The sequence below is a fragment of the Nestor notabilis genome, unplaced genomic scaffold (assembly GCF_000696875.1).
Source record: "Nestor notabilis isolate BGI_N333 unplaced genomic scaffold, ASM69687v1 scaffold31607, whole genome shotgun sequence".
Classification (NCBI taxonomy): Eukaryota; Metazoa; Chordata; class Aves; order Psittaciformes; family Psittacidae; genus Nestor; species Nestor notabilis.
In genome coordinates, this window is record NW_009935693.1 from 35,629 (window position 1) to 47,592 (window position 11,964).

General features: G+C 41.5%; 2 protein-coding genes across 2 annotated transcripts in view; one reads left to right on the top strand and one right to left on the bottom strand.

The window, feature by feature from the left end:
* Positions 1 to 1,838, top strand: part of DNASE2B (deoxyribonuclease II beta) — a 9,315-nt gene extending 7,477 nt beyond the window's left edge. Inside the window, exons 5-6 of the mRNA XM_010017968.1 lie at positions 739 to 936; positions 1,483 to 1,838. Of these exons, the coding sequence (XP_010016270.1) occupies positions 739 to 936; positions 1,483 to 1,838 (554 nt within the window). The remainder of the gene's footprint in view (positions 1 to 738; positions 937 to 1,482) is intronic.
* LOC104408380 (uricase-like) overlaps positions 1 to 8,888 on the bottom strand; it is a 25,519-nt gene extending 16,631 nt beyond the window's left edge. The window contains exon 1 of the mRNA XM_010017967.1: positions 8,828 to 8,888. Coding sequence (XP_010016269.1) covers positions 8,828 to 8,842 — 15 coding nt within the window. The 5' untranslated portion in view covers positions 8,843 to 8,888. The remainder of the gene's footprint in view (positions 1 to 8,827) is intronic.
* Positions 8,889 to 11,964: the final 3,076 nt, after the last annotated feature.

An 11,964-nucleotide genomic window follows, 5' to 3' on the forward strand; every position in this document is an offset into this window, starting at 1 on the left:
GAAAGAGGACAAGAAAATGAGATGCAAACACTAGTGGTTTTCCTGCTCCATCCTCCCAGCTTCTGGCAATCTGTGGTTCAGGGATTTCCTGAGCCAGAAACACTGGGAAGTGTTTACCGGTCTTCCATGAACTCATCTAATGAGCCCATTTGTTCCCTTGCTCTTGATGACATCCATGACAAGGACTTTCTACAGTTAAGCTGAGCACTGTACAGAGAAGTACATTTCTTCTGCAAATTCAGTCCAGATGCTGAAAGTCAAGCTCTGTTCTCCTTAAAACCAAACTAGACCATTTGGCAGCTCTTCTGTTTGCATGTGGCTTGGCAGCTAACTGACTGCAAACTACTCCTGCAAATACGGACAGGCTTGGATTTACTCGTGCCATCTGAGTGCTGTGTGACTGCTTAAAGGCTTGAAGATGAGCCGGGGTGGAGGTGGCAGTGGACAGAGATCCACAGTTAACAGTTCTGCTGAGACCCATGAGGTGTAAGTGGAAAAACCTGAGTGTACTCCCCCAGACAGTCTATGTGCTGCAGGGCCAGTCAGAATAAAAAGCAATTAAATATGGTTTTGGCAGCTAAACTGAGATACTTTGATACTTGAACTCCTCCAGGAGGTAGGCTGTGAAGATTAAGAAGGATTTATGTTTCCTTTCCAAGGCAGAACTTTACTCTCTTGATTGCTTCTCTTTAACTCATTTTAATTCTGCAAGCGTTCACTTATTTGGGTTTTTCTCAGACCAACAGATGCTGAGTTATAATCCAGGAATCTACAGCTGTTCCATCCCTGACATCTTCCAAGCTGATCTCCCAAATCTGCAGAAGCTCTGTGCAGGGTCCCGGCTGCCCTCCATCCCCTTGCGCCACCTCTCCAAGCTCCAGTCAGCTCATGGGGAAACCTTTCTCCACTTTGCAAAGTCACATTTGTTCATAGATGGTAAGAGAACCTGTTGCTCTACCTATCAATCATGCATTCTCAGTCGAGAAATAAGCAATTAATACATTCTTTGCCAATTAATATTTTCTTTGAGGAGGGTAAAAAAGTTCAGCTTCAGAAATAAATGTAACAAAGAACAAGGAATTGTGTCCCATCATGATATTCTGTCAGCCCCACAAATTAAAAAGCTGTCTGGTCCTTCAAATGCTTTAAGGTGTTCAACAACGGATTTTCAGAAAATTTATTTCCTCTTATTCAACAGTAACAACAAAGGGGTTTGATCATTTGCTTTCTTTGTTATGAATAAGGCTTCATTTCCCCTCCCACCTTCTTTCTGCTGCTGATTGTTTGTAACAGGTTTTCCAGGAGAAGGAGGAAAAGTAGAAACAAAGTTCTGAAACAAAAGTCAAAATAAGGGGAGGGGGCAAAATCCCCTCTAGCTCACTTTATGCATTGGGAATAAACCAGCCCATTTTAGGTGATGCTTTGCAGTTCCCTCTTAAGCAAAGGAACAGGAAAGACTAATTTCCCTGTGTTATTCCACAGATATTTACGTGGCCTGGATGGCTCAGGAACTGAAGACCGATTTGTTGGCTGAATTCTGGCAGCATTCTGGCCAAAAACTTCCCTCAAACTGTTCTCTCGACTACCATGTCTACAACATAAACCTAATACGGATGCCATTGAATTTCACCTTTTATTCAATTAACGATCATTCTAAATGGGCTGTTTCAAGGGAATACAAAGATCAGTGGACCTGCATTGGAGACTTAAACCGGGCTGCTGAGCAAGCTTGGAGAAGTGGTGGGTTCATCTGTATGCAGAACGAGCATATCTACAAAGCCTTCAGAAATTTGATAATCCACTATGACAGTTGCACTGATGCTTCCACAGTGATATAACGAACCATTCCTCCCAAACAGCACAGCCCCTCATTACACAGAAGGTGTAGGAAATGTCTCCCTTAAACTATATTCTTCCTCTGAAAAATAGCCCTGTGAGTTGCCAGATGTGTTGGACTTTCAACTTGCTAGCTGTGAAAGCAGGCAGTTTGTAGGTAAATTATGGCTATTTTTCCCTGGAGGCTGCACCAGCAGCACACTCTGTGCTGTCCCCAGCTCCTCCTGCCATCAGCACCGGCCTGGGATGCTGCCATACAAGGATGCACCAAAGCACATTGCTGAGTGACCATGCACAGGCATCCCCAGGGGAACTTGTGAGTGATACTGGACATGGGATGGGAGGAACAACAGGAACCTGCCTCACTAGCTAGGTTGTCAGGGCTGGGCAGTTAGCAAGACAAAAGTACCCCAAAATGCTTCAGAATCGCCCCATAATCCAGGCAATGTTGAGATCAGTCACAGCATTTCTGCTCAGTTTGAGCTGTCTCTCTTAAAGAGCTGACATAATTGGATATAGACAAAGGGAGACAAGTAGATCTGTGGACAGGAAGGCTTCATTTTTACATGATTAACTTTTAGAGAAGAAATGAGCTTTAAATCATTTGTAACCGATAGCTTGGGAGCATTTATAGTGCTTTTATTCATGTACAGCAATCTTATAAACAAATAAAGATGTCCAAAATATGAATAAGCAAAATAAATTAAGAGCGAAAATGGTCTGTTTACAGTCTCCCTCTTCCATTTTTATAGTTATTTGTGGTTGGTTACAAGGTTTTATGGCTGCCAAAGGAAAAACAGGGATAATTAGGAAAAATTCAAAAATAAAAGAGACAAGAAAATATTTAAAGGAAGATGTTATTTCATCTACATTTTCACACTACAGCAAATGTTAATGGTTGTTAATTTTCAGCCTTACGAGCTGAAGTTTGCATGGACTTGCTTTGAAGACAAAGCTAATTTGCAAAATCCTGATACACTTTTGGGTTCAGATTTCAAAGGTGCGTCTGTATTTAGTGTGTTTCTAAATATATTTATATCTCACTTGTAGCTTTTTTCCTGAGTTGCTAACATAAACTCCAGTCTCAAGAGCTGGCTGTCCTACTAGTATTTCTGGTTTGCTGTGTTCATAGTCCATACCACTGATCCTCGAGAACAGTGTCTTAGAAGGAAGTAGATAACAATAAATGCCCCACAACCACAAGCTGTCATCAGAGACTTTCTTCCCTTTCCACCCTGAAAAAATCAACCAAACCACAAAGTGTACAAAGTACCAAACAAATCAATTTCAGAAAACATTTGTGCATACTTCTTGAAGAAATAACCATAATGTATGTGGCCTTAATGTATGTGCTTAATGAGGAGAACTGTGCAGAAGCAGGTTTCATATTTACTCATCTGAATCAAAGGCAAACCGAGCTCTCAGCTCAGTGAAAATAATGTAGGTAGCTTAGATATTCTTCGCAAAACAGCTCTTTTTCTCTTCCCTGCATTTGATAACTTTTGATAAATAATTTGCTTGATAATGTTTTTTCTCTCATGCTTTTCAAATTGTTTTACATACATACTTTTCATTCTTTTTAGTGTGGCCAAGCAGCGCCTATTTGTGGCAGCGGAAATTGCCAGTGACACCAGCACTGAGCACTGGGATGATTAGGCATCACTCAGATAAGCCAAGATAAAATTCCTTTCTCGTGCCCACCTTTTCTTGGCAGACACTAACCTAACCTACCAGTCTGAACTCTTGTATCTTACCCATAGCTTTGCATATGCATGACCTTAATGTACAGGAACAGCAAGAAATTCTCCACTGGAGACAGTGCTGCGGAGGTTCACCGTGGTGCACCTGAGGACACCTGCACCTGTGACACAACCTGTATTTCTTACGGTAGATGCTCAGCCTCAGTGTTTGGGTCACCGAGTTCAATAGCAAAGAGTCTCCATCTACCAGCTGTCACAACGGTGTTGCCACAGCCCTGCTCCCCAGGCTAGAAGTCAACAGCCCATCACTTGACTTTACATGCTGATTGCTATTCTTAATAATTTGATCAAATGAGAGCTGCCATAAACTTCACAAGACTACTTACAGCATTCCCCTTTCATTACACCCACGATGGGTAGCCGCCATTTTAGTTGTTACTGAGGAGGTATAAACTGCAGTGGGAAGATGGAGAGAAACAGTTGTACCATACATTACAAGCACCTAAATAGCCAGGTTGTGGCACACACTCATTTCAGTGGTGTAGCAATAAAAAGGCTGTAGTGCCGGTTCTCATTTTTGACTGTAAACAGCTTTAATTTAGTTTTGCTTTCATTGTGTAACTTCTGTATTTGCATATCCTGGTATTCCTGCTACACACATTACGTAACGTGGGCAGACTCACTGTTTCCCACAAGAGACTGATAATCGACAAGATAAGCCATACAGAGTTTTAAGGGGTTTGTAACTTTTGGGCTTCCCGTGTAAAGGCAAGACCGGAAGCCACTTAGTCAACCTTGTACGCCCTCATAGCACGCACTGTGACCAATTGTTGGTGTGAAATACTTTTTTTTGCATACTTTATATATATATATTTATATATGTATGGTTTGGTTTTGTTTTTTTTTTTATTTTTAAATTTGGGGTTCTTTTTTGAAATGCCAAATGCTCAAGAAGTATCTGCCTGTCCTAGTGACTCTGTGCTTCCTTTGCTGCCCACTGCAACCCTTTCAACTGGACAGATCCTCTTTTGCAGAAGGGGCCATCTGGCACTGCCCTGCTATGTGATTTCAGGGGGACCTGCCCAGCAAAGCTGATGCTGCAAAAGCAGATGTCTTCTTGGACCCTGGTGTGGAGAGGGGATAAAGCTGGTCTCTCGAGTGGAAACCCAGAGTCTCCTCTCCTCAACGTGCAGGTATGGCTATTCTGACCCTTGGACTGTGTTCTAGTTAGACTAAATGAGAACATGTATGATACATGAAAATTGTTTGCTCAGGGAAGAGGAGAGGCCAAATGCAGACATTATTAATCTACTAAGCATTACTGTACTGAAGCCAAGTTTGTAACAAACACAACAGTAGGGATTGTTGTTTGGTATAAATTGCCTTGTAATCATTTCCACAAGCCGAGACTCAGTCCCAGCAGGCCTGACAAGCTCGCAAGGGGCAGGAAATGCAAATACAGCCTCTCGAAAATACATGCCTGCCACTCACTCACCCACTGGGGCATCTCCTACCCTCAACACAGCCACCATCATCCCAGGGAGAAGGCAGAACCCTGCCTCCTGTCACTGCTCAAAAAAACCCCTGATGGTTTTTCTATAAACCCTTGTATCCATGAGGATGCCTCAGTAACACTGGAAATTGTGGATTGCTAGGGTAGTGGTTCACTGTGTTAGAAGAGTGTAATTTTACACAGACTTAGTGCAAAAGCTGAAAGGATCAGACATTGGCCCCATTAGAGGAAATGCTAAAAAAAAAGATAAATAAAAAAGAAATTTGAAGACATAAGAATTTAAGTTTAATTCCAGGGTGGTTACAATACTAGGAAACAGGCACAGGCGTTGCAATCCGAGCCCACTTCAAAGGGCAGCCTTCAAGGTGCGATTGGTTCTGGTGTCTCCACAATGACTGAAAATACAGAGCCCTCATAATGGGAGCGGCGAGCAATGGGCTGGAGAATTTCTCAGTGACACCCGGGGCTCTGTGCCAGCCGTCTGCCAGCAAGTCCAGGGAAGCTCTGGGAGAAACTTCTCTGACTGAGCTGAGAACTTTCCCCTCTCCGAGGCGTGGAGCCTGGCACTCCGACTTGTCATGGAGCTCTGCCGCTGCACTTCTGAACCACAGCAAAGTCTGCTCTGAGGTGTGCTAGGCTGCACACAAGTCCTGCAACCCCCACCCCCCCGAGGTTTTGATTGTTTCACTGTCAGTAATGCCCACTCTTCCAGCCATCCACACAGACCGCACACCCTGCTCCCCTCTCAGCACACTGTGTGTAGTTTTCTATTCCCACAATGGGAAGTTTGCAGCGAACACACCTACTGCAAACGCCTGAGTCAAACAGGGCTTCCTCTGCTTGCCTGTGGCGTGAAGGGAGAGGGTTATTTTAGTGAACACATATGGGCCTGTCTCATCTCCCTCTTCTGTTTAAATATATACACTCCTGACAGTAATGAAATGCTCAGGAACATCACTGTGAGATTTTGTTTTAATGTATCAAAGTATCCTTGCTGTTATTAGCATAGTCACCTAATTATCCCCAGAGAAACTTACGCCCATATGTTAACGCCCATAAATTATTGAGTGGATCTCTTTTATACCTTGATTTCCAGTTTCTGGGAAGATACATCACTGGATACTTAGCATAGTAATTGCTTCAGAACATACAAGCTGCCTATGCCCTGGGTAAAATGTTTGGGATAGAGAGTGGTGCTGGCACTGTCTTCTGAAAGCTCACCGTAACCTAAAGCCTAACTGTGCTCGGAATGTGATGCAAGAATATGATGCACCAATTTAATTTCACAAGAGATTTCTTAAAAAGACAGGGATTTAAAGATGAGAGTGGAGATGAACAGAAATATATGCTAGGCAAAGCACGGAAAAACCCTTCTTGTAGCAGGGAATAAATTCTTCATAGTACAGGGCAGAGAGCCTGATCTGAAAGTTCAAGCTAGGCTATCAATATCAATGCTTTTTAGATACCCTGACAGCCTGAGTATTTTAGCCACATCTGGCACTTCTCTGTTGATATTGGAGATACCAGATCAAAGTCCTAATTTGCTGAATTTTCTCATATGAATTCATTGTGAATACAGTAAAAGAAGCTGCATACGAACTCAGAAATCAGTTGTAGCACTTTCAGATCTTTGCCTTGCACAGGAGCTAGCTCATAATATGTTCATTGTATGCTTATCTTTATGCTTTTAACTTTTAATCCCACTATTGAGTATGTTACTCTATGCATATTTGATATGTTCATTTTACTCAAACTGTTAAATACAAAATATTAGGACTTGAAAAAACTATATCTTGCTTTTATAAACAGCTGTGTTACACTTGTACTCGAGTGATTTTTAGTAAATCCTCTTGATTTTATTTTTTATCAGTTGAATTTGTTTGACATTTCTGCACAAGGTATTCTGGTGATTTTTCTGATTCTCCTGTAAGAGGGATAAAAGTAAGGAACATTCTTCCCCTCCTCTGATCACTTTGCAGCCTAGGAACTGCAAACTAATATTCATATATTCAAAGCTTTGCCGGAGCAGAGCATACTATTTGATGTTGCCTGCTCGAGCGCTGACGATTGCTACAAGTGGTTCACTGTAGTACACTTGTACTGGCATTGCCTAATTTATTAATCATAGAAATTTTGTATGCAAATTAGCCACACAGTTGTGCATTGTCATACAATAACCCAAAAATCTGTCTTCACATGCATTAATGCCCGCAATTAAACATGTCATATTACAGCAGTTCAGGGTTTCCCCATTACATTCCAAGACCTGCCAAAAGCTCACTAAAAGCCATTAACAGTAAATGTTTTCTTTTTGTTCCTTACTTCTGACTTTCTGAAGTGTGGGAGTGTTTAGGTCCAAGGCTTTTTTGTACCTGTCTTTTTTCAGATTTCCTTTTTGGGCTAAGAGTGTGTCAGCCAAAAATCAGTATTTCTCTTGCTATAGTGCAGTTTAAAAAAGTGGTTTTGTGCTGATATGAGTACGCCCATCACCACTGTCCACCACTTCATGCTGAGGATTCAAAATGCCCATTTCAGGAAGTTTCCTTCCCTCCTCTGAAAGCTGCTTCATTCACATTACTGACCTTGTAAATCCTAGGCATTGTGCAAAATGGAATCTGCACCTTTTCCTCTCTTGCTTTCTAACTACTAAATATTTATTTCATGAAAGTCAAGGTGAGAATGAGGGAACTGACAATTCTGCATGCGACATTTTGCAAAGGAAGACCATGGAAGAAATGATGCACAGCAAATAGGAACAATTAGTGCGGTTGTGCTTCCAGCTGCCCACCAACCTGCCTTCCTCTTTACTGCCGCAATGCTTGAAGAACCAGAGAAACAGGAGCAAAAAGAGAACAGGAGCAGGAGAAATGGAGAAGAGGGAAGACAACTGAAGGTGAGTGAGAAGGGAAAAGCAAGGGAAGAGCAAAAGGAGCACTGGGATGGGCAACACCAGGGAGGAAAGAGACCTGCAGTTTGGTGACAGAGAACCATCAGGAGTTAACTGTGCAGAAATCCAGTTAATAGGATGTTTCATTTACTATGATAGTTATTTAGCATTAATCCATTTTACAGACATAGTCTCCATAGGCTATGCCTGAGAGATAAAAATGAAAGGCATAAGTGAAGTGGCTTAGCCAAGTATTAAAAAACCCCAACAAACCAGCACTTGAAGAGAAAGTCATTACACGTCTGTTACCAAACCTACAAGAGGTGGGGCAAATCAAAGTCAAAAGCACTAAATATGTAAAAGTGGGTGGGAGAAATTCATAAGCTAAGCTAAATAGTTTGAACCACACATATTTGAACAACATGCTAAACCATTTGCTTTTAAAGAAGGGAGCTACTATTGAGGTTTAAAGTCAACACAAAAATACAATGGAAAAAAGAGATGCAAAATGTTCACAAGCGTAACTGCAGATCATTTCACTACACATGATGACACTAAAGCTAGCTTCACTCATTCTTGTGGCATTGAGAGAACTGGAGGCAAAAAAAGTAAGTACAGATACAAAAGAACAAACAAACAGTGCTAAGCAAATTGATGCCTTTAACAATTTGCTCTTGGGATTATTACTATAGACATACCTGCAACATAAGGCCTTTTATTCTTAGGTAAAAATCAAGCTTAGTTTAGAAACCTCCCCAGTTTTATATTTTCTTTGGTTTCATCTCTGATCCTACTTTGCTCTCCAGCACTAAACAAACCACCACCAGTCTAACATTGTTGTTTCTCACTGCACTGAGTCAAAGTCAGCAAGCATTCCTAAATGCTACTTACTGTCACTTGGCTCATGGTGGCCTGCTGTTTTGTCACCTCCAGGTCTTGGATCCCACAGAGGAATAATGGCAGTATAGAAGCTGTAGCTCTATAAAAAGTGTCATCTTAATATCAGAGGAGGAGCTAGGCATAAGGGGTTGGCTTCAGAAATGTAAATATTTCATAATTTATTTAGTAACCTGGCTTTTGTTCCCCCCCCCAGGCAAAGCTTTAATAAAGGAATAGGTCTTCTGCAACAAAGGAAACAACAGCAAAAATAGAGACAAGGACACATCCTAGCCCCATTAATATCAGTGGGAATTTGCCTTCATCTTCAGTGGGAATTTGCCTTCATCTTCAGTGGGAACAGAACTTCAAAGACATGGGAATCACCCATAAAACCTGAAGGATAAAATCGGAACCTTTCGTGGTCTATGACACAAACTGTATTTAGAGGATGGTAGTGTAGTCCCAACACTGTCGAAATATCTCCAGCAGGAGTTTCACCTCCTTGGCTTGACCGCAGCCTTGTCCCTGGTGCTCCAGGGTGGCTGTTAGGATGGACGTCAGAGTGGCTACATGTGTGGGCTCTTTCTTTGACAGAAGAACCTCTCTGAAGCAGGACCATGCAGGAGCAGAGAGGAACCTCTTTTGGTGAACACTGTCTCTTTTGCTGTTCTTGGCTTTACTTTCAGTGCTCAAATCAGGAAGAAGTTATATCCCTTTAGAGGTGTTATTTTACATCTCAGTCATTTAAGATATTCTTTTGAAGCCTGTCTCTGGCGGAATGAAGATTGAATGCTGTATTTCCCCGGTCCTATCTTGTGTTATTAGTACTAAGGAAACTGAGCAATGGGGATAGAAAGAATGTTTTTTTCTCCAGGGAGATTCAAGATCTCTCTCAAGGACTAAGAACAAATCCTGGGTACACTCTGCCTGCTAAATTCTGTGAAAAACCAATGTGGGAAAGCCAAGATGAGGGAACTCATTCCCAAGCATCTCTGCAGGTCTTGTTTTGGTACTGCAAAGTGGAAATTCTGCTAACAGCATTAGTAGTTCCCCCTCTCTTCCCTTTGGGTGACACCTTATGCTTCTTCCAATCCTAGGATTGCATAATAAAGCACTATCAAGTCACTGTATGACAATGTACATAATGCGCAACATGAGGAGGTTGTTACACTTTCCATGGGTAAGTCCATCTGCCCCACAAATGCCCAGCTCTTCAGAGTCTTATTTTAGCTCCTTAAAGAAAGCCCCCCTCTGTTCTTCATTACTGATCACCAAAATCAGCCTGACAACACAGACTCTTTCAAACAAACCAAATTCAACTAATGGTAGGTGTTTCAGGAAAACGTTCTGTGGGAGTGTGTAGTACCCCAACTAGGGCTTTCTCATTAATTTCAAATTATGTTCCATATGGGGTCTGCACTGCAGGTCATATCAAGAAAAAAAAAAATTACAAACATTTTCAGACAAGCCCCTTTAAAAGAAATACGTTTACCATGCTAGTATGTCTGTGTAATATATGGCAGTGATTTTCAGTCCCTGGGTGTAGAGAAGTCTACAGGCAACCTTCGAGAAAGCCACAAATATGACTACAAAATACAAGCTCACACATATTTTCCATACATTAAACTTTTTAAGGAAGCCTGTGTCTCTACTGGAAAACTATAGGAAAATTTCAAAACCTGTGCTTTTTGCAAGTCAGATACACATAGTCAAAATATACAGTTGGGGGCTTGGGGTTTTTGTTTGAGAGAGTGAGCACTGCTCAGGATCCTGCAGGAACCGAGAACTTAGGGTTTCATTATGTTTTTCAATAAAACACAGTATTTCTTTAATGCTGAATTCCTTTGGTGTCTAGTGCCCTCATTTTTAACAATCAGCATGTATACAATCAGTCTAAGAAATGAGGAATGAAGCATGTGGTTTGGCTGCTCTGAAAATCATGTAATAATGCTATTTGTGGGCTTAGCTTGGTAGTCCAACTAAAGCGACTGCCATCCGAACAGATAGTGCAATAAAGGTGAAACACAGTACTGCAGATAAGAAAATAATCTTTACTTCATGGCCCCCGTCTTGTCTGGCTATATGAGCCCAGCACGTTCTGGGATCAAGTGACACTCTTAAACCTAATGCTACCGAGCACAACCAAGTTGAGCAGATTAGTTAAACCAATGTGGCAAGGGCAAAGTGAAACGGCAGCTTCATGGCCCTTACCACGTATACCATCAGCACAGTATCTTTCCTAAGCAAGGGGAATTTTGAAGGGTAACAGCAACTGAAGTAAGCCTAGTGTAATTTAAACGCAGTATTGTATGAAGCATGACAATGAGATCAGCGGAGTAAAAAACGAGAAAAGCTGAACTCTGGACCAAGTTACATGTACACAATAATACATGTTCGTGCAAAGCATTCAGGAAAAGAGAAATACATTTCTTCTAAGAGGATGTAGGTGTGGCTACTGCAGTGTACCAGAGATTAAAAAAAACCCTGTTGATGTTGTATTCTTGTGTTTGAAGTAGTAATTAGAGTCTGGCGTCAAGTCTGAATGATAACTATTACTTTCTTCACGCAGATTTTCTAAGCTTGAGAGACCAGTTTTCAAAAGCTCTCTAGCAAAGCAATTATGTAACCAGTGTTACCCCATCAGAAGAAACTGTTAAAGGATGATCAGAAATACTGAGGGTGAGTCTTGGTTTTCTGGTACCTTCTCGGGATTGGGCTTTCAAAAGGAAAGTCAGCTTTTCTGATGGCAATATCTCATAATTACAACCGAAAATTATGCAATTGGCAAAGTCGCAACAGCCCTGCAAATTGGACCTAATACATTCAAAGGCATAAGCCTTTACAGTATTTCACACAAAGACACTTTTTGCCAATATTTTCTATTATAACTCATGGGTTTATTCTTAAAGGGGAAAAAAAAAAAAAAAGAAGAAAGAAAAAAAGCTATTTGCTTCATTGCTGATACAGTTTTGTATCTGTTACTGCTTCGAATATTCTAGTTTGAATACTCCCAGAAGGATGTTGTCAGTGCCGATGCCCCAGACTCTGCCAAACGACTGGCTTTCTATTGAGCTCAGCCATCACCTTCCATTGCAGGGATTACATGCCCCGGCTTACTTCACCATAACTACATCTACATTTTGTGGTTT